At 36.0% G+C, this 23,757-nt stretch overlaps 1 protein-coding gene across 1 annotated transcript in view; it reads right to left on the bottom strand.

Moving 5' to 3' along the window:
* The window catches only part of LOC128686166 (uncharacterized), a 40,330-nt gene extending 16,774 nt beyond the window's left edge, over window positions 1–23,556 (bottom strand). The window contains exons 1-11 of the mRNA XM_070083462.1: window positions 23,490–23,556; window positions 22,210–22,293; window positions 18,107–18,257; window positions 15,092–15,634; window positions 11,655–11,812; window positions 10,271–10,385; window positions 9,291–9,435; window positions 5,014–5,222; window positions 4,594–4,703; window positions 1,537–1,689; window positions 479–629 (exon numbers count right to left, since the gene is read on the bottom strand). Coding sequence (XP_069939563.1) covers window positions 479–629; window positions 1,537–1,689; window positions 4,594–4,703; window positions 5,014–5,222; window positions 9,291–9,435; window positions 10,271–10,385; window positions 11,655–11,812; window positions 15,092–15,634; window positions 18,107–18,257; window positions 22,210–22,293; window positions 23,490–23,495 — 1,825 coding nt within the window. The 5' untranslated portion in view covers window positions 23,496–23,556. The remainder of the gene's footprint in view (window positions 1–478; window positions 630–1,536; window positions 1,690–4,593; window positions 4,704–5,013; window positions 5,223–9,290; window positions 9,436–10,270; window positions 10,386–11,654; window positions 11,813–15,091; window positions 15,635–18,106; window positions 18,258–22,209; window positions 22,294–23,489) is intronic.
* Window positions 23,557–23,757: the final 201 nt, after the last annotated feature.

Raw genomic sequence — 23,757 nt, 5'->3', positions numbered from 1 at the left:
GGGATAACATGTCAAGTGATGTGAAAAACTGTTGGGAGAAGAGTGAACAAAGTTGTGAAAAGGTAATAAGGATGATGTTGAGGAGGTATGGTATGGATTTAAGAATGCAGTATTCAAGTGTGTAATAGAGATATATAATTGGTGCTGGAGGGAAGAGGAATGATTGGCACCTTTGGAATTTGAAGTACTTTTGGAGTATGTTCTTGATAATATAGTATCCATGAAGGGATTTAGGAAATATGGTTTAGCTAACTTAATTCTGGAAGTGGGAAGCAATATTTTCATTCTGAAAGATGAATGGGAATGTTTGGCGAGTCATTTTATTCATGTTGTCTGTGCACTTCTGGACATGAAGCTACAGACTGAGTTACAGTAAATGATTTTTAATTTTTGAGTTATTCTGTCATGGAAGTAAATGGCCACTTTATTCAACAAAATATTTATACTCTTTGGCACTTATGTTGTCATCATTCCCTGCAAATTCTCCTTTCTCCCATTGCCTTCAAAATATTTAAATACCTAAGTAAGCAAAAGAAATGGTACACACTTTGCCTCATTCTCAATGAGCTGGAGTTGTCTGACTTCATAGTAGAACCATCATGAGGCCAGCAATTATGACAGCTGTAGATCTGTAATATTAGGTAAAATATAGTGTAAGTAATAACATTTTGATAATAATCATTATTCTATAATCAAATATGACACAAGCTAAAGCTATTTTCTAAGTTCAACAACATTATGATTACCTTCCTTGCATTTTATCATAATTTCTGAGGATGCTAACTTATATAAAATAAAGCCAGCACACTTTTTAAAGTTCTAAAGTATTTGGGGCAGTAATATAAAACATAGCAAACTGTGAAGGTCTACAAACTTGAAACTTGAAAATAAACTTGATACTAACAAAATACTACAATATAATGCCTAACTATAGATCATAACTATGATGTCTTAATGTTACTAGACCCTTTACTCCCTCTGAATACATATAAACTACATGCATTATAAAGTACCTAGACTATAAACACCTCAATTTCTAGGATACAAAGGCCATCTGTTTAGATTCTTGATACAACTCACAGGCCTGAATTAACAAAGAAATAATTCAGAGATTCAGCTATAAATTTTAAAATACAGGAGGGCCCTGAACATACAGCATCTGTTTTCTGTGTTTCACATTTTCGATGGCTTTCAAGTTAGCCATTGTTCCACCTGCTGGTGCTGTATAGCCCTTGTGGCTTAGCGCTTCTTTTTGATTATAATAATAATAATCCACCTGCTGGTGACAATCGCTGGCGCGTGGAACATAATGAACTATAATATACCTCAATTTGAAGTCAATAAAAATATGGAACACCAAAAAGAAGGTGCCCTCCTGTACCATAAATCTCTTAAAATATAACTTTTCATAAATTAAAACCACCTCTCCTTGCATAGCACTTTACCTCCGATTTATAATATCCTGCAGACAGTTACCCAATTTCTGCATACTAAAGTAAATTCTTCTATTCATCATGAAATAGAATAAACACTTACATCTGCCAAGATCTGATGGTGTCTGGACTCTCTGTAAAGTGTACCGGGCTGAGAATTATGACGCAGCACTGCTTCATATTGCTTAAATAACTCATAGATTCTTGTTCTGACTTTCTCTACATTTGTATGGTAATTTCCTTCCTCCTTCAGCAACTGCATTAGAAAAATTTTACTTAAATTTATGAAAACGTTAATTCTGAGACAAAAGCTTTATTTAATTTGGGTCAATCAACTGAATTTTACATTTTATTTTCACTTCATCACGCACCCTTTACTCTAATTTTCATCACTATCAAGTCTTTTAAGAAATAAATGATAAGTAATAATGATAGTAAATAATAACTTAGTTTACTATCATTAATTTCACAATATTTCACAATCTGAAACATATAGCATAGAAGCATTGAGAAAGATGCAAATATGTGGCTGCCTTGACTTCCATTACTTCCAATGGAAGAATCAAATTTGATCAAAGTAAAATGTCCTCTATCCATCTTTTCTTACAAAACCTATACCTTAACTTCATAAACAATCATTTCCTTACAGACTCAATTACTACTTGCACTCATTATGAATATGATGCGCATCCCAAGAGTTTTGTCTAACGTTAATTTTCTTAACACTACATGATACGCTATACTGCCTTCAATATTTCCCTGTATGTATCTCTATATACTAAACTTATTTTTGAGACAGTACACTTATTTCCTGTGAATTTATGTCATAAGTCATCCTTTAACAATATAATACAATAGATTTACATAAGCAAGGGACATCTGTACTGCAATATGTACTTGTCAAATACAGATCAGAATGCTTCATGCCATGACTTTCTGGTAAAAAATGATGAAATTCTGGTACAGTGAGCATAAGTGGTGACATATAGCTAGTACTGGTGTGAACCCTCCAGCCTAAGCTAACTCTTACAGTACCACATATGTAGGAACCATCTCCAATTATTTCTAGCAAAATGAAATATTTTATGTAGCAGATTAATACTATGTAAATGTTATGCATGACCAGTAATGTCGCTGGGACTGCCCACAATGATGCTAGCATTTTGACTGGAACTCACAAGCTGCCAAGAGAACTGAATGAGCTGTAAGAGTAGTTCAATTCATTAAAGGATCATCCATTAAAAAATACACGTACAGTGAAACCTTGGTTTTCATATGCCTTAGTCTGTATGTAAAACTATAGTTTTTTTTTTTCAACTAGTCGGCCGTCTCCCACCTAGGCAGGGTGACCCAAAAAGAAAGAAAATTCTCAAAACGAAAATACTTTCATCATCATTCAATACTTTCACCGCACTCACACATAATCACTGTTTTTGCAGAGGTGCCCAGATACAACAGTTTAGAAGCATATATAAAGATACAATATAAAGAGTGACCTGAAATAATTACGTACAATATCAGGGCCCCAGTTATGTATATACCGTCCTATTACACATCCCACCAAACTGCCAATACCCCAAACCCCTCCTTTAAAGAGCAGGCATTGTACTTCCCATTTCCAGAACTCAAGTCCGGCTATATAAAAATAACAGGTTTCCCTGAATCCCTTCACTAAAAAACTATAGTTATTCTCTATAAAATGCATTTTTTATTAATATTTTTGGGTGTCTGGATATCAAATTGGGGAGGAGGAATATAGAAGAAGTGAATGTTTTCAGATATTTGGGAGTTGATGTGTCAACGGATGGATTTATGAAGGATGAGGTTAATCACAGAATTGATGAGGGAAAAAAGGCGAGTGGTATGTTGAGGTATATATGGAGACAAAAAACGTTATCTATGGAGGCAAAGAAGGGAATGTATGAAAGTATAGTAGTACCAACACTCTTATATGGGTGTGAAGCTTGGGTTGTAACTGCTGCAGCGAGGAGGAGGTTGGAGGCAGTGGAGATGTCCTGTCTAAGGGCAATGTGTGGTGTAAATATTATGCAGAAAATTCGGAGTGTGGAAATTAGGAGAAGGTGTAGAGTTAATAAAAGTATTAGCCAGAGGGCTGAAGAGGAGTTGTTGAGGTGGTTTGGTCATTTAGAGAGAATGGATCAAAGCAGAATGACATGGAGAGCGTATAAATCTGTAGGGGAAGGAAGGCGGGGTAGGGGTCGTCCTCGAAAAGGTTGGAAGGAAGGGGTAAAGGAGGTTTTGTGGGCAATGGGCTTGGACTTCCAGCAAGCGTGCATGAGCGTGTTCGATAGGAGTGAATGGAGACGAATGGTATTTGGGACCTGACGAGCTGTTGGAGTGTGAGCAGGGTAATATTTAGTGAAGGGATTCAGGGAAACCAGTTATTTTTATATAGCCGGACTTGAGTCCTGGAAATGGGAAGTACATTGCCTGCACTCTAAAGGAGGGGTTTTGGGATATTAGCAGTTTGGAGGGATATGTTGTGTATCTTTATACGTACATGCTTCTAAACTGTTGTATTCTGAGCACCTCTGCAAAAGCAGTGATTATGTGTGAGTGTGGTGAAAGTGTTGAATGATGATGAAAGTATTTTTTTTGGGGGGGATTTTCTTTCTTTTTGGGTCACCCTGCCTTGGTGGGAGACGGCCAACTTGATGAAAAAAAAAAAATCTAGTTTTACATACAGACTAGGGCATACGAAAACCAAGGTTCCACTGTATACCCAAGTACTGTAGTGAATAATGAGATTCAAAAGAAATGATATTATCAGGAAAGTAACTGTACATAATGCACTGCACATAAAATATTGAATTAAAAAACTCTGTACAGTACTACAGTACATAAAAATGTTTCATTATTGTTTTTTAGCTCAATGGCTGTCTCCTGCAAAAACAGAATGACTCAAAAAACAATACATACTCACCAACATTCACTCAACTGCCATCATGCCAATATTTTCACAATGAAATCACCCTTCTGACTGCAACATCCTCACCTCTCCTTCAGAGTGTAGGCACTGTTCTTCCTACCTCCAGGACTCAAGTTCAGCTAACCAGTTTCTCTGAATCCTTTCATAAAAGTTACTCTGATCACACTCCAACAGCATGTCTAATAACAGTAAAAAAAAAAAAAAACTTACCATTACAATCTTTTCCCAAACTTCCTTTTTATTCTCATTTTTCATAAAAAGTTCAATGTTGTCTTTGTAACCTCTAAGTAAGATTCGTTCAACAGGTACCGTCCACTTTTCTGTGAAAACAATATACAGTAATTCCTCGAAGTTAAAGATTATGACTCACGAAATCGTAATGACACGATTGCAAACAAACCATACCACAGGCGGAGATAGAACCCATGATCAGAGAGTCTCTGATTACGGGTTCTATCCCCGCCCATGGTATGGTTTAAAGATTATGAGATGCAAAAATTAAATTTCTTGATTCTCAGCTGAACACACTGTAAATGAAACAAATATGAATGGTTTTAATCACAAAGTGATAAAAGAGAAACCTAATGATAAATAAAAACATACCAAAGAATACAATATACGTATACTTGCTTTGAAATTCCTTACACGACTGTCCCTGTTTTTCACGAATTTTAGCCAACTTAGTTTTCCTTTCAGGGACATATTTAAATACAGTCTCTATGGCATCTTGATAGGCAACAGTTAACAATTCATTGCCATGATTGGAGTTGTGCTCTGCCATCCTCTGATATAATGTCACCAGTGCAGTCCACCGGCCATGAACTTGATGTGCCGTGTACCTGCAAGTGGAACTGGTATTATGCACGTATATTTATATAGCATATACACTCAAACTTTATTATCACAAATTTTTATGTAAAGATATCATGAAGTTTGTGGTTATAGGAGGGTGGGGGCACAAGGAAAGAGGAGTGATTGGTGGAATGATGAAGTAAAGGGTGTGATAAAAGAGAAAAAGGTAGCTTATGAGAGGTTTTTACAAAACAGAAGTGTTATAAGAAGAGCAGAGTATATGGAGAGTAAAAGAAAGGTAAAGAGAGTGGTGAGAGAGTGCAAAAGGAGAGCAGATGATAGAGTGGGAGAGGCACTGTCAAGAAATTTTAATGAAAATAAGAACAAATTTTGGAGTGAGTTAAACAAGCCTAGGGAAAGTATGGATCTGTCAGTTAAAAACAGAGTAGGAGAGTTAGTAGATGGGGAGATGGAGGTATTAGGTAGATGGCGAGAATATTTTGAGGAACTTTTAAATGTTAAGGAAGAAACAGAGGCAGTAATTTCATGCACTGGTCAGGGAGGTATACCATCTTTTAGGAGTGAAGAAGAGCAGAATGTAAGTGTGGGGGAGGTACGTGAGGCATTACGTAAAATGAAAGGGGGTAAAGCAGCTGGAACTGATGGGATCATGACAGAAATGTTAAAAGCAGGGGGGATATAGTGTTGGAGTGGTTGGTACTTTTATTTAATAAATGTATGAAAGAGGGGAAGGTACCTAGGGATTGGCAGAGAGCGTGTATAGGGAAAGGGGACAAAAGAGACTGTAAAAATTATAGAGGAATAAGTTTACTGAGTATACCAGGAAAAGTGTACAGTAGGGTTATAATTGGAAAAGAATCAGAGGTAAGACAGAATGTAGGATTGCGGATGAGCAAGGAGGTTTCAGAGTGGGTAGGGGATGTGTAGATCAAGTGTTTACATTGAAGCATATATGTGAACAGTATTTAGATAAAGGTAGGGAAGTTTTTATTGCATTTATGGATTTAGAAAAGGCATATGATCGAGTGGTTAGAGGAGCAATGTGGCAGATGTTGCAAGTATAGGTGGTAAGCTATTAAATGCTGTAAAGAGTTTTTATGAGGATAGTGAGGCTCCGGTTAGGGTGTGTAGAAGAGAGGGAGACTACTTCCCGGTAAAAGTAGGTCTTAGACAGGGATGTGTAATGTCACCATGGTTGTTTAATATATTTATAGATGGGGTTGTAAAGGAAGTAAATGCTAGGGTGTTCGGGAGAGGGGTGGGATTAAATTTTGGGGAATCAAATTCAAAATGGGAATTGACACAGTTACTTTTTGCTGATGATACTGTGCTTATGGGAGATTCTAAAGAAAAATTGCAAAGGTTAGTGGATGAGTTTGGGAATGTGTGTAAAGGTAGAAAGTTGAAAGTGAACATAGAAAAGAGTAAGGTGATGAGGGTATCAAATGATTTAGATAAAGAAAAATTGGATATCAAATTGGGGAGGAGGAGTATGGAAGAAGTGAATGTTTTCAGATACTTGGGAGTTGACGTGTCGGCAGATGGATTTATGAAGGATGAGGTTAATCATAGAATTGATGAGGGAAAAAAGGTGAGTGGTGCTTTGAGGTATATGTGGAGACAAAAAACGTTATCTATGGAGGCAAAGAAAGGAATGTATGAAAGTATAGTAGTACCAAAACTCTTATATGGGTGTGAAGCTTGGGTGGTAAATGCAGCAGTGAGGAGACGGTTGGAGGCAGTGGAGATGTCCTGTTTAAGGGCAATGTGTGGTGTAAATATTATGCAGAAAATTCGGAGTGTGGAAATTAGGAAAAGGTGTGGAGTTAATAAAAGTATTAGTCAGAGGGCAGAAGAGGGGTTGTTGAGGTGGCTTGGTCATTTAGAGAGAATGGATCAAAGTAGAATGACATGGAAAGCATATAAATCTATAGGGGAAGGAAGGCGGGGTAGGGGTCGTCCTCGAAAGGGTTGGAGGGGCTAAAGGAGGTTTTGTGGGCAAGGGGCTTGGACTTCCAGCAAGCGTGCGTGAGCGTGTTAGATAGGAGTGAATGGAGACGAATGGTACTTGGGACCTGATGATCTGTTGGAGTGTGAGCAGGGTAACATTTAGTGAAGGGATTCAGGGAAACCGGTTATTTTCATATAGTTGGACTTGAGTCCTTGAAATGGGAAGTACAGTGCCTGCACTTTAAAGGAGGGGTTTGGGATATTGGCAGTTTGGAGGGATATGTTGTGTATCTTTATATGTGTATGCTTCTAAACTGTTGTATTCTGAGCACCTCTGCAAAAACAGTGATAATGTGTGAGTGTGGTGAAAGTGTTGAATGATGAAAGTATTTTCTTTTTGGGGATTTTCTTTCTTTTTTGGGTCACCCTGCCTCGGTGGGAGACAGCCGACTTGTTGAAAAAAAAAAAAAGTAAATACATACACTGGACTGTTGTCAGGGTGGAAAGTGTTGTCAGTGTACTTCAGTCCTAAGGCAAATTTATTGATAAGGTAAAATGGCAACGAAAATACTTTGTACCAGTAAATGTGATATATTAAATTCATAGGTATATAATTTATATCTATGTAATTAATTACCTGCTGAGTTATATCTTAATGACTTTTTACTTGTCCATTTTTTTTCATCAAACTGGCCATATCCCACCAAGGCAGGGTGACCCAAAAATAAAAACAAAAATTTCTCTTTTTAAATTTAGTAATGTATATAGGAGAAGAGGTTACTAGCCCATTGCTCCAGGCATTTTAGGTGCCTCTCACAACATGCATGGCTTATGAAGGAAGAATTCTGTTCCAGTTCCCCATGGAGATTTACTTGCCCATTTTTTTTTTAACAAGTCAGCCGTCTCCCACTGAGGCAGGGTGACCCAAAAAAGAAAGAAAATCCCCAAAAAGAAAATACTTTCATCATCATTCAACACTTTCACCTCACTCACACATAATCACTGTTTTTGCAGAGGTGCTCAGAACACAACAGCTTAGAAGCATACACGTATAAAGATACACAACATATCCCTCCAAACTGCTAATATCCCGAACCCCTCCTTTAGAGTGTAGGCATTGTACTTCCCATTTCCAGGACTCAAGTCCGGCTATATGAAAATAACCGGTTTCCATGAATTTTTTTTTTTTTTTTTTTTTCAACAAGTCGGCCGTCTCCCACCGAGGCAGGGTGACCCAAAAAAAAAGAAAGAAAATCCCTAAAAAGAAAATACTTTCATCATCATTCAACACTTTCACCACACTCACACATTATCACTGCTTTTGCAGAGGTGCTCAGAATACAACAGTTTAGAAGCATATACCTATAGAGATACACAACATATCCCTCCAAACTGCCAATATCCCAAACCCCTCCTTTAAAGTGCAGGCATTGTACTTCCCATTTCCAGGACTCAAGTCCGACTATATGAAAATAACCGGTTTCCCTGAATCCCTTCACTAAATATTACCCTGCTCACACTCCAACAGATCGTCAGGTCCCAAATACCATTCGTCTCCATTCACTCCTATCTAACACGCTCACACACGCTTGCTGGAAGTCCAAGCCCCTCACCCACAAAACCTCCTTTACCCCCTCCCTCCAACCTTTTCGATTTACTTGCCCATATAAACACTAAAACCTTCTTAATGATATTCAAAATACTACTTCCATATTTTTCCTTGTATTTATAGTGATGAAACTCAGTGCCTTTATGTTTAGGGAACCATAATTTTTTCATATCTTTTTCTTTCCTATACCAAAACAAGATAAAAAGAAGTACTGTAACATTCCATCATACAGTAGTCTGACAAAAATACAAAACTCTTTACTTGTTTTATGTGCTATTTTTATGTGTTTATGTTTAAATTTACAACTTATAATATTTATAAGTGATATGCAAAGAAAATAACCCCTTCTATATAAATTACAAAATTCAAATAGAAAAACTTTTGTTTTTCTTCTTAGGTCATCCTGCCTCAGTGAGAGACTGCTAGATTGTTGAAAAAAAATATGCAAAGAAAATATTACTATACATAGATGAAGGGCTTAGCTTCCTGAATACTCTTGTATTGTATGAGCAAAATCAGAGTATATAACACTCACTCATATCCATGCTGTGACAGTGCTTCCTGAACTTGCTTCCACATTTTATACCTCATTCGAGTGCCTCCACTCTGCCCAAGACGTTTAGCAGGATTTGCTCCAATTTCTTTAATTAGGAGCAATGTGGCTTGAGAATCCCAAATTCCTACAAGTTATAAATAAACAAATTTGAACACAACTTGTATACGTATATGTCACCAGCTGATGTAATAGTGTACATATCTGCCCTTCCCCTCCTCCCCCCCCCCACACACACACATACACTAAAAGTAAATGATCCAGTTAATACTTTTCTCTTCAACATTATTCTTAGCAAGAATTCCCATTATATATTATTTGCTTATCTTTAAGTTTAAAACCGAGAGTATGTTAAAGCACTTGTAATTATCAAAAATATTATATCTAAACTTAAGAGATCAGTTGTCTCCTTAAAGTTACAATCAAATTTTCCAAACTGTAACTGAATATTAATGCATGTGGAACATTATTAATGTTTACTCCATTCCCAACTAAACAGGAAGAAACATGTGAACTGAATACAGTGGACCCCAGGTTAACGATATTTTTTCATTCCAGAAGTATGTTCAGGTGCCAGTACTGACCGAATTTGTTCCCATAAGGAATGTTGTGAAGTAGATTAGTCCATTTCAGACCCCCAAACATACATGTACAAACGCACTTACATAAATACACTTACATAATTGGTCGCATTGGGAGGTGATCGTTATGCGGGGGTCCACTGTATTATACATACATGATTTTGGTACTATACAACTACTATACAGGTATATTATTAAACTACAACATTCATATTGTGTGAGTCACACAGCATCATACAACTACTAGTATAAGCTTTTTAATTCATATTCAGTGAACTAAGTTTTAAAATATTTTTACTTTGCTTACAGTAAGTTTTAAAACTGAAACAACTAAATTTTTATCTTGCAATGTACAACAAAAAGTGCATTTTATGTATTTACCAAATAGGCTGTTTAAATCATCAAAATATTGGCAGGTTCGTCTTGTATTATGCAAGTCATTATGGTTGACAACATTGCGATACCTCTTGCAAAGTTCTCTCCATCGCATGCGAATCTGTTTAGAGGTTCAACACTGTAGAGTAAAACCTCTATACTGAGAGGAATGTGCATAATTTTCATACATTATAAACACATTCACTGTCTTTCATTCAATCACTCTCTTGCCAGAAGCATCCTGACATCCTAGTTCTGATGGCCCTCTGAACTGCAACATCCTCGCCCCTTCTTCAGAGTGCAGGCACTGTACCTCCCACCTCCAGGACTCAAGTCCGACTAACCAGCTTCCCTAAGTTCCTTCATAAATATTACCGTACTCACACTCTAATACGACATCAGGTTACAAAAACTACTTGCCTCCATTCACTCTGATCTAATGCACTCAAACAAGCCTGAAAATGTTTGAAGTCTCTAGAACTCAAAGCCTCCTTTCCCCTTCCCCTCTCTCTAACCCTTCCTGGAATGACCCCTACACCTTCTTTCCTCCACCCCTGATTTATATACCCTCCTAGTCATCCTATTTTGCTGCATCCTCTCTAAGTGCCCTCTTTTTTTTTTAATAAATTCTACATATACATGATGCAATAATACTGCAAGTAGCATTGTGTAGAGAGTACTTGCATGTGGACTGTAAATGTCAGTGCAAATGCACATCTTGTCACAAGCCATTAAGCAGGCTTGTGCAGTCATTACATAAATATATATCTTTAAAATACTCTAATAAGCCAAAGAATGAGTCCGCATATAACTAAAATTTTTGTCAAATATGGGTAACATAAATTTAGTGGCTGAATACAAACCTTACCCAAATATTTGACTAAAGCATATGCATCAGTCTAGTATCTGATCAGAAAAAAACATAGGCTGAAAACTAACATCCATCACAGGTAAGACATATGTATATTGAAAAAAAATAAAAACAAACAAAAAGCAAGGAAATGGAAACAGACAGGTCAGACATCAGTAAAAGAATGAGGAAACAAATAAGGGATACAGAAATAAAGAAGAGGATTAATTAGGAGAAAAATAAACAAAAAAAAAAGGGCTAAAACAAAAATAAGGGAAGGGAGTAAAAAAAAAAAGTGAATAATAACAAAGAAGGTAAAATTAAAACAAATGTGGCCTATTGTTAAACAGTACATTACAGTACTTTATAAATTTCTAACAAACCACAAAAATAGACTACAACCAAAAATTTTCCTATTGTACTACTTTGCATGTTTTAAATACAATCTAAAGAAACTTGAAAGATGTATATTAGAAATATATACACAGAACTTTATTGAATCCACTAGTACAATTATTTACTGAATTCCACTAATCTTACCTGAAGAACCGTAAAGTGATAACCAGCTTTACCAAGTTTGTATCGTATTAGTTCCCAGGCTTCTGTTCTTTTGCAGTTTTTACCCCAGATAAAATATGCCTCCGGGTATTCTTTCACAAGACTGATTAGTTGTCGGCTAGACTTGTCATCCCAGGGTCCTGGTAGTTGACATTATAACTAGAGATTATCTCCAAAATAATATTCCTTTTACTTAACCCGTAAACGGTCCAAGCAGATCTATGTTCACATGCGTAGTGCTCCAAAAGTAGATCTATGTTTTGTTAAATATTTTCAAATATAACAGAAAAAATAAACGTAGATCAAAGTTCTTTTACACGTTTTCAAATGTAAAAAAAAAAAAAAAGAAGATCTACTTTTTTTACATACTATCAAATGTTGAAAAAAACGTATATATACGTTTGGACCGTTTACAGGTTAAATAGCAGTAAAACTTAAAATTTTACAAATCTGAGTGATTCTTAGCAAACAGCTTCTTTAATAACCATTAACCCTTTCAGGGTTTCGGCCATACTAGCACGGCTTACGCACCAGGGTTTTTGATGTACTTATATGCCTAAATTCTAGCACCCTCAAATCTAGTAAGAGAAAGCTGGTAGGCCTACATATGAAAGAATGGGTCTGTGTGGTCAGTGTGCATGGTATAAAAAAATCCTGCAGCACACAGTGCGTAATGAGAAAAAAAAAACTTTGACCGTGTTTTTGGATTAAAACAGCGACTTTGCACTGTATTTTCGTATGGTATTTATTGTTGTATTCTAGTTTTCCTGGTCTCATTTTATAGAATTGAAGACATATTACAGAAATTGAGATGATTTTGACTGGTTTTACAAAGAAAACTACCTTGAAATTGCACTCAAAGTAGCAGAAATGTTCGATTTTTACCAAAGTTCAAAAGTAAACAAATCATGCTATGCGTCCAATACACATCAACTGGTGAGTCTAATATTCTTTCACAAGTGCGCTGATAATATTTTTTACCATTTCTACACCAGTGCAGTAGTCTGCATAACAGTAAACCTCTATTTTTTTGTGAGAATAAAAATTCAAAGTGGAAAGCAAAAGAATGTAAGAGGGGTATAGGGACATGACTAATGAACAGAGAAAATGTTATTTTAGTGCCAGGAATGTCTTTCTTATTTATTCTGAACCCTATTCAGAAATTGGCATCATTTGAAATTTGTGTGAAATTGGCAAAATTGCTAAATTCTGACCACTGTATTGGATAGTTGAAATCAGTAAATGGGTGGATTCTTGTACTCATTCGATAGAAAAAATGGAGTTCTAGGGAAATAGTTATGATTTTTGTTGACAAGTACCCTGGAATTGGCCGAAAATAGGGGTCAAAGTGGGCAAAATCGCTGATGCGTAAACATTGTCGAGACCGCTAACTTCGCGAGAGCATAATTCCGTAAGTTTTCCATCAAATTTCATACTTTTGGTGTCATTATGATCGGGAAAAGATTCTATATCTTTTCATAAGAAAATTTTTTTTTTTTTTTTTTTTAAATTTGGCCGACCCTGAGAACAAGTCTCTGAGAGGACCTGTCTACCCTGAAAGGGTTAATAACAAAGAAGCACTACGATATATTATTCAAAAAATTAAGAGTAAAATTTTTTCATGCTTTTTTTTCTTTGAGTTTCGTAGGTTTATTGGATTCAAATAATATAAAATACTTCAGTTGTTTTATGCCCAACTCTTATTGCAAGCATCTTATATTACAAATTCATTGTGTTCCAGTTTATTCTCCTTCACTCTGTTTTAACTGGTTATGATCTATTGATTCTACTTCTTTCCAAACAACATAGGATAAAAAAAAAGTAGTAATTTTAAGCTTGAAATAACAGTAGAGTCTAGGTGGAAGATCATCCTGTACAGCATAAACAGAGATTTTTCTAATATTTATTTTCCAAAACACTGGTCATTTCCCGCTGAAGCAAGGTGACCCAAATAAGAAACACTTTTGAATTAGATTTATAAATACCTTACCACAAAAAAGCAAAAGGAATAGATGAGATAGCATCACTGGTTTTAAAAACTGAGCAAAACTGATCTCTTACTTTTGAAATTTTTTAAGCTTTCACTTAAGGAAGGAAAATTAGCAAATAAATGGAAAATGATGCAAATTATGCTAATATTTAAAACTATACAGTGCTTGTCAATAAAGTATGCTGGGTGGAGGCATTTGGCATAATTTAATGCCAAAAGCAATACCCTACCCTGTTAAGTGTTTTGGTGAGACAAAAAGTTATGCTGACCTGGCAACCTGTAGCAGGACATTTCAGGATTTCCTAAAGCTACTGGCTGTGTTCTAAGTCCCTTCTAGGATTGTGTGGTGGACAGATTTGTGTCCATGATCTCCCTGCACTATATTGTCTTGAGTGTTGAGTTTGTCACGCAATTTTAGCTATACATGTATTATTATGGGAAGTAGTATGTCACCAACACAAGAAACAATTGCACATGTCATTGGATTATATAAGGTAGGCCATCAAATGAAGGAAATAATGTAGCCATTGACATGTGTGAGTATTCAGTGAGGACCTAGTTGAGTTGGTTCCTTGAAGACAGTGCTGACATGCCAACACCAAAAGCATGTCCAGGGAAGCCTTGAAAAACATTCCCATTAACAAATAACAAAAAAAAGGCACAATACCGTGACTGGAACGATACACAAATAACCCGCACATAAAAGAGAGAAGCTTATGACGACGTTTCGGTCCGACTTGGACCATTTACAAAGTCACACTGGTCCAAGTCTGACCGAAATGTCGTCGTAAGCTTCTCTCTTTTATGTGCGGGTTATTTGTGTATATTCCCATTAACATTAACTGTAATAACATACCTACAATTGTTCTATGATCATTTGCCTGACTCTTTCATGCAGCATGGTCCAAAGATTTTTTACCCAATGAAACCCTGAAGAATGTGTGCTAACACTTCCTAGCCAGTTGAAGAATGTCCAAAAGTACAAGGGATGATCTATTTTGTGGTCATGGTTTGAGAGGGTGGCCAGCATACTTTAATGACGAGTACTGTAGACTTATCGTGTTGACAAGAATTGTTGTAAAAATGCTAGGAAGTTATAAGAGATAACATGAAATCCCCACTACCTCTAGTTTCTGCCTTGCTGCAATGTTTAAATATTTAAATATAGATAAATAAAAAGAAAAAACAAATATCCAAGATTGCAAAATCACATAAAAACTAGGTTAGAGTAAGAAGCACAAGAGTGGTTATATGAAATATCAGAGGATAAAATAATGAACAAAGTTTTTTTAATATTAAAAACACATGAAAGTTGAATCATAAAAGTATTTTTTATGGCACCAGCTCTGTGTTTATTTTACCGAATAGTTTTCTAAATACAGGAACTTTTGCAATATTTCATAAAACAAAACACAAAAGAACAACTTACCTAGTCGGTGGATGTATGGTGCATCATACCTCATTCGTTTGCCACAAGTGTTGTCTTTCATTAGGCGATTTAGATACACAGGATTGTCATAGATGTAAACATTAGATGAGGGAATTTCTACACTTTCCATTATACTTATGTTTGCAGGCCCAATATGCATTTGTTCAATGTCTTGCAGAGTGGGTTCTACATTTTCCACAATATGCTCCACAACAGGTCCTTCTTGGTGATCAACAATACTCAAGTGTTCAATAGATTGCTCTACATATTCAACAGGACATGAATCTATTTGGTTTCTTTCAAACTGCACAATGTTCCTTGTATTTTCCATGGGCTGATATGGTCCAGGCACACCCATACTATTTTCCACATGTGCATAACTTACAGACGTAGTGCTTTGCTGAACATGGTTAAGTTCTATGGTGGACTCATTAAATGTCAATGAGGATGAATTTCTCTCAGGTCCCAGCTGTCTATTTTTTTCTTCTAGAATTGATGCAACTGCCTTCTCCACAGCAGCCTCTGTCTCTGTGCCTCCATAATCTGTAACAAGAATGTCCACTGTGTATCATACATAAAGAAACAAGTTTTCATCATTATATATGCACTATAGTTACAGACTTTCTTCAGATAAGCCCAGTGCTGTTAACCCAGAATAACCCAAAACAAGCCAAGCAGTGTTTTTTTTTTTCTTTAGGGATACTTCAGGTCTTCTTCCCTAGAATGCGACACACAACAGCCGTTTAACTTCTAGATCAGCAAATGTATCAAGTCTTGATTCATGAAATCGCAATGACACGACTGCAAACAAACCATACCACGGGTGGGGTTTGCATAGGCACAGTGGTGCCTATGCTAACCTTCCTATGGTGTAGAAATATACCTAGTTGGATGAATCTTACTGAAGCTAGCTGGCCCAGTGGCTAACGTGACGGTCTGGTACTGTAACTGAAATATTAAACCTGCATATAGTACCAGTGATCCAAGCAGAAAGAAGATAAATCAAAACTAGGTGTATTTTGGTTGCTGAGTGATCCAGGGAGGTATCCCATTATTCCATAACTGCAGTCCCCCATGCCTTAATGCACATGACTGGAACAGTGGAGAATATGGCTTAAGTTGATAATGCAGCTAAATATTAGCACTGAAGATTTAAAGGGAATCAGATGAGGCATTTACAAATCATATGGAAACTATTATTCAGATTTCAATAAAAATGGTAAATGAGGATATACACAGCTCAAATCTAAATCCAACTTTTTAAGGAAACCAGAGACCAATATCCTAAAATACACAAGAACATTAAGCTTGAAGCCACTCAAAAGTTGCATTATCAAGTTATCAGTATGGAAGGGTTGAGGCTAATCAGATGCGACACTTAGAAATTATAGCATGAAAAGCATTATTTCCATTTTTCAAATTCCCCCCCCCCCCAAAAAAAAAAGCAAACTGAGACCTACAAAGACCAAAATGAATCCAAACTTTCCTCTAAGAAAGACTGACGAGCTTTTAAGAAAGCAAGTACAATAAGTAAATACGTACGCATTATGTACGCTTAGTGAACATAATACTGTACTATATAAATTTTTAACAATGGTCTTGAGAGAACACACATGTCACAGGCACATACAAGAACATTAAGTTGATTTAACCTAGGATAACCAAATAAAGTTAAACACAGTGGATGCCAATGCCATTATGTCAGTAAAGGCATCTGATTATTTTTTTATTTCTCCTTTCTTTAGCTTAAACCTGAATATCTCCCTCTTCTCTGCCAGAAAATTTTGGACACATATTTCCTGAGATTAATGATTTTTGTGAGACAAATGTATCTCACGAGACACGCTTTCATAACGCTTTTGGTATAATGACTTTTTCACCATTCTTTCACAGCTCTTTTTTTTTTTTTTTTACAATAATGACCTCTTGTTCGCCCTGTTTATGTTACAACAAACTTCACGTACAGCATCTCATAGCTTTTCTATTTACCACTGAAGACAAATGTCAGAGTGCCAATCTTCCTCTGCTGTTTATCCTTATTAGTGCTTGGTGCCACTTTCAAGCACATTTCTGTACATTTTCTAATATATCTACAAGTGTTCTCTGGAGCAAACATTACAGTTGCAGAATCCAGTTTGGATCTAATGAATGCTATGAACAGTATAGTGTTGTCCATTTAGCATTTCACTTGTACACTCTACTGAACTTCTTTGTAAGGATTTAGTCATTCTGATTTCTTGTTTTTTTTTTTATAGGAGTTTTACATCTGCATACATATTTGTATATAAGCAGTTATTTCTTCTGGTAAATTATTTATATATTACAATAACAAAACTATTATTTTATGCATTACAAGAGTGTAGTCACCATTACCTGCATCCATCACATTAGAAAAAACTTCTACATGATTAAAACACAAAGATGTATTATCTTGGCTTGCAATTTGTTCTATTAAATTACCAACAATATGTCTTCATGCAAAAGTTTGATGTATGACTCCTCAAATTTTTAATTCTTTCTTTCTTTCTTTCAACACACTGGCCATATCCCACCAAGGCAGGGTGGCCCAAAAAGAAAAACAAAAGTTTCTCTTTTAAATTTAGTAATTTATATGGGAGAAGGGGTTACTAGCCCCAGAGGGGTGTGTATATATATGTTTGTACATGTATGTGTAGTGTGACCTAAGTGCAAGTAGAAGTAGCAAGACATACCTGAAATCTTGCATGTTTATGAGACAGAAAAAAAGACACCAGCAATCCTACCATCATGTAAAACAATTACAGGTTTTCATTGTACACTCACTTGGCAGGACGGTAGTACCTCCCTGGGCGGTTGCTGTTTACCAACCTACTACCTAGGTCAAATTTTTAATATTATTATTATATAATAAAAACTAAGTGCTAAACCCACAAGAGTTATACAGCTCAAATTTCTAACAGCTCATAAAAATATTAAGAAAAAAGAATGTGATTTTGAAAGGTTTATTGTTGCATAGAAAGTAAACGAGAATCATACCTTTTTCATCTAAGGATGTTAAAGATTCCTCAATATAGCTGAGTTCATTATGTCCACAACACGTGCTATCTTTCAGTGGAGTACAATGATGATAATTGAAGTACTCCATGGAGGGAAAGAGCTGGAAACATTCTCCACACACATAATTATCCTGTAAAGCAAAGAGAGGCTCAGTTATTAATATTATTTGTTCTTAATAAAAATTATTATTCTGAGCAGTGGTGCAAGGAGTAATCAACATAATGGGTAATATATGTATGCACTATCTCTGAAAAGACAGGATGATCACGTTTCACTGGCATGTTTGTGATATACAGCTCAGAGCAATGAAAATATAGTAAGTCCTCAATTTTCCAGCTCCCTATTGAATGGAGTGTGGATGCAACAGATAAAATATTTTGTTAGACTATGGCTCAATTTACCAGATCAAGTTTGTTGTGGTGGGCATGTGTTCATTGGTGGATGCGTTCAGTAAGCTCACCCTACAACAGGCCAAGCCCACTGCATCAGGCATTTTTGTGCCATAGGCTACACAGCCTCAGTTTGATACTGTCTGTACGTATTCACATGTAGAGGTGACATTTGATCTCCAATTTGTCTTTGGATTTACAGCATTTTCAACCACTTTATTAAGCCATTACACACAGCATTTTTAACAGTAACCTCTAAAGCAAGTGCCAGTGGAGCCAAAAAGTACATGAATCTGTGTTAATCAGAAATTTTAACTAATAAAAAAGGTGGAGTCTGCCATTTCAATCGCATGTATGAGAAATATGGTGTAAAGAAACAGTGACTGATATCCGTAACAGCAAAGACAAACACTTTATGCTCTGAAGAATAGTGCAAATGTTAAACAAAAAATAGTTGATCAATTGGTCCCAAGAAGTATATGAAAACAGCTCAAGGTTTGAAGCAGTATAAATGGAATATTCAATAATTTTTTGCTAGTGGTAACATTCACTGGGATGATCTTCACTCTGCTACTATTAGGCTAGCATACAGAATTTCATGCAAGTGATGGTTGGCTGTGGGATGTCTTTAACTTGAATCCTGGAGGTTGGAAGTAGAGTGCCTGCACTCTACAGGTGGGGTGAAGATATTGCAGTTTGGAGGGGTATTGAGGTGTAATGTCAGCATTTATTTATTAAGTTTGAAGAATATCAACTAGATGTGGGATATTAAAGTTGACATTCAACTGCACAATAAGATTTTAATTCTTAAAAATAAGAATGACAAACTCTGGAGTATACCTGGAGAGGGTTTCAGGGGCCAATGCCCCCTGTCTATTTTATTTCTTCAGTTAAGTGAGACAATCACTGTGAGCAAAACTTCAAAAATGATGGTATATTTTGCTAAAGTTGCATGTGAATATGCTAAAAATTAAATAAATTAAATTGCTAGGTAATACTGTATTTAAACAGCTAGGTCCAAGAACTAGAGACCAATTTCTCAGCTTGTCATATGTTAGGTCTAGGAATCATAGCTTAACTACATGTAACAGATCCAGGAAATGCAGCTCAACTTCTTCAGCTAGTTACATTATAAATCCAGGAGATAATTCTTTAGTGTGTGGTGCATGTGTGCTCTTTTCTGAATTTTGAGGGTGTGTGGTCTCTCATCACTGCCAAACATGGAACTGCTCATTTACAGCTTTTTAAAACAAATTAGTTTGTAGTTGCAATATATTTAAATTCATTAACATGTTTTAAATTTATAATAATGCCATCACTGTATCATGTCTTAGTTAGGGGATTTGGTTCATCTTTTTGATGAATATTTTCTGGTATTGCAAGTTACAGTATTTTATGAGTCCTTGGGATAATATTTTATGATAACTAGAGTCCAGTTTCCTTGAAAGTTTATTCTTCTATTAAAAATATTAGATATATGAAACTTTTTTTAAGGTATTAAACACAAGCAAAATAAATTCAAAATAAAAAAATATAAACACAAACATGCCAGTAGGTAAGTAACAATATTAAAAATACCTATATAAATTTAGCAACTTATGAAGGTACTGTACTTTCAGTAACTTTCTGTCTTATTATAAATTAATGTATCTAGTGAAGACTTATCACTGGAGTACTGTACTACAGGTAAGATCTTAATTCTCATTACATATTTAGTTTATTTATTGTAATAAAGATCAGAATGTAAAACATACATAGCACAGTGAACATTTTCATTAGCTGATATTCCACCCTAAATGTGGTTTTATCACATCTAGTCATGATACAGCAGTAAAGGGTGTAATGGCATCTAATAAAAATGCTCGCTCTGCTACATTTTCCATTCTGTTAACGTTAATGGGGAGTGCTAAATCCATAAAGGTTATGTAGTACTGTGCGTGGGAAATGGAAGATAACATGATTCAGTCCAACAAAAGTGAGGGAAGCTTCAACTCTTTGGAACAAGATCTCTTTAGAAGTATTAAAGTGCCTCCCTTGAAGGGTCCTGTAGTAAGTAAGTTTATTCATGGACAGGTACACATAAATACAGTTTCATAAATTATCATACATAGCAGCATATGACAATGCCCCAAGAAAGTCAGAAAAAGTGGTTTATTGCCACTGGGATTCTTGTAATATTTTATTATTTAAACCTTAAAGTTAAAACAGCTGTGTGAAAAGCAGTTACAATAAAAGGAGATATACTAGGAATAAGGTAAACTGAGTTATTTACATTAACATTAAAGAGAGGATCAGATGACAGTAATAAAGATGCTGCAGATTTTTATATTCAAGGAAAAGTGCTAAACCCATAGGGATCATACACCACCTGGGGAATGGAAGGCAGACTCATTTGATCTAGGGAAAAGGAGGGTAGCTCTAATTCCTTTAACCAAAATCTCTTCACCTGTTTCATCCTAACAGTAAAAATAGGTGCAACTGATTTTCACACAGTTAGGTTATTTAGCTGTTTTAATTTTTAAGGTTATACTATAATTATGACTACTTTCTACTGAATCATACAACCAGGCTTTAAATAATAAGATATTACAAGGACCCCAATGGAAATAAGTTCTGTGGCTTGATTGGCAACATTCTAGGCACACACATTGAGTGTTCGTGGTTCATTCCCCGACACTGGTGGAAATGCTGGGTATATTTCCTTATATGTATTTGCTGTCCCTGTTCACCTAGCAGTAAGAAGGTACCTGGATGTTAGTCGACTGGTGTGGACACATCCTGGGGGACAAGACTGAAGGACCCCAATGAAAATAAGACAAACAGTCCTCAATGATGCACTGACTTTCTTGGGTTATTCTGGGTTGCTAACCCAGTGGGTTAAAAATCTGAACAAATCTTATCTTAATCTTACCTTATCTGACTTTTTTGGGTTATCCTAGGTAATTTACCCATATGTTACTATGCATGATTGTAATTATCTAAATTTGTGAAACTATAAATGCAGAGATAGACAGTATAATAACCTATGTGACATGTCGAGATATCTTATTAATGAAAATAAGATACCAGATATACTAAGCAAATTTCCTAATTTGCTTGTAACAGATAAGTGAACTGTAGATATAAATCCATATGTACACCTGTTAACCCCTTTTGGGGCCTAGTTCCTAGGCCTTTTGTGTATCCATATGCTCTTGTGCTACCGTCCACAGGATGGATATGGGGTGCACAATAAACTAGCCACTTCGGTGGCAAAATCTAATCTGTGTACCTGTACCTAAATAAACTTAGTTATGCTAATGGTTCTGGGGGATTGTTTTCCCCACAGCCTAGTTTCAGATCAGGCCCCATGGCCTGGTGGCTAAAGCTCTCACTTCAAACGGTGAGTGTTCGGGTTTGATTCCCAGCGAGAGTAGAAATATTGGGCGTATTTCCTTACACCGGTTGTCTACATTCACCCATCAGTTAAATGGGTACCTGGGTGTTAGTCGACTGGCGTGGGTTGTATCCTGGGACAAAACTGACCCAATTTGCAGGAAATGCTCTGCATAACACCAGCTTTCTATACAGTAGTATGTCACTGATGTCAGCTATGGTCTATATACCTTGTACATGTACTTGTAGAAATAAAGATATTATATTATTATTATTGAAGGGTAAGTAGAAGATACAACATATAACTATCATACATACTGTTTCCATTGTGTTGTGCATCTCCTGATCTTCCATTATTACCAAAGTTGTGTGATGTACCTCGATCTTTTGTACTGCTGCCACCTTGTAATTAAAGTTTTTAGTTATTTAATCAATACATAGCAAACATATAAACAATTACAATGGCCATGAAAGTACATGTTTAATATTTGCGATCATGTGTAATATATTATGTAGATTAAACAAAGGATGACCAGGTATTGCATTATTTTATTATAATCATGGGGAGTGCTAAACTCATAGGATTATACAGCGCATGTGGGAGGATGGAAGGTATTCAGGTTCATTTCAGGGAACTGGAACACAGATCCAATTCCCATGATCAAGAACCTTTCACCAGCGTCAAGGAACCTCCCTTGAGGGGCAGGTATTGCATTAACAGGCCAATGGATAATACCCTGGATTGGGGGCCTACAGGTTAATAAGTAAGTAAGTAAGTAAGTTTATTCAGGTATACACAAATACAGTTACATAGAATTATCATACATAGCAGCATATGTGTAGAGAACCTAGGATAACCCAAAAAAGTCAGACAGTGACTTATTTCCATTGGGGTCCTTTTACCTTATTATAATATAAAGGTTATAATATTTTCTTATTATTCTACAATGAAGATAACATCTTATTATCATACTAAAAAGACTATCTACTACACGAGGGTCATTAAGACTATCTACAATACGAGGGTCATTACTAGGAATAAGGTAAAATTTACACGTATGTTAGCTAAAAAATAGAAAATCATTCCCCTCCCTTTCTGTAGCTACATTCATCAGACACCTTTTGGCACTCTTCTTGAACTGGTTCATGCTATGACTGGCTTTGACATGTGCGGGTAGTCTGTTCCATTCCTTTATTGCTGTACAATAAAAGGTATTTGACTCTTGGCCAATGACTGTGGGTACTACAAAGTTGTGCTCTCTCCCCCTAGTACTCCCCTCAAGGAAGGTTCCTTGATGTTGGTGAGGGGCTCTTGATTTAGGGAATTGAATCTGTGCTCCAGTTTCCCAAATTAAGCCTGAATGCCTTCCACATCCCCCCCCCAGGCGCTGTATAATCCTCTGGGTTTAGCGCTTCCCCCTTGATTATAATAATAATAATAATCCCCCTAGTACTATGATTGCTTTGGTTCCCAACTACAGAGTAAATATTCCTTAAATCGTGACAACTGACGAGTTATCTTTTATAAAATACTCGCCACCTGCCAGTTTTTGTATGTCTGATCTACTACTTTAAAAGCTAATGCAGATATTAATTACAAACATGGAATTTGTGAGTTGTGAGTGAATTGGATCAGTCAGACTTAAAGCGACGTAAACATGGCTGGTGTTGTTGTTGTTGGGTTTATAAGGACCAGTGACAGCTTATGCTGTACTACCCTGTCTCTCCCCAAGTAAAATTCTTTATTTTTATAAAAAAAGTTGGTTCAGAAAAAAAGTGATATTATTGACATGGTTTACAGAAAAGCCCTGATATGCAGAGCATTTTGGGCAGCCTTAGAATAACTTATAACTAGAATTTTTTGCA

Source organism: Cherax quadricarinatus, chromosome 9 (genome assembly GCF_038502225.1).
Source record: "Cherax quadricarinatus isolate ZL_2023a chromosome 9, ASM3850222v1, whole genome shotgun sequence".
Taxonomy (NCBI): Eukaryota; Metazoa; Arthropoda; class Malacostraca; order Decapoda; family Parastacidae; genus Cherax; species Cherax quadricarinatus.
The sequence above is the reverse complement of the archived record's forward strand: the minus strand, read 5'-3'. Positions and strand labels throughout refer to the sequence as shown.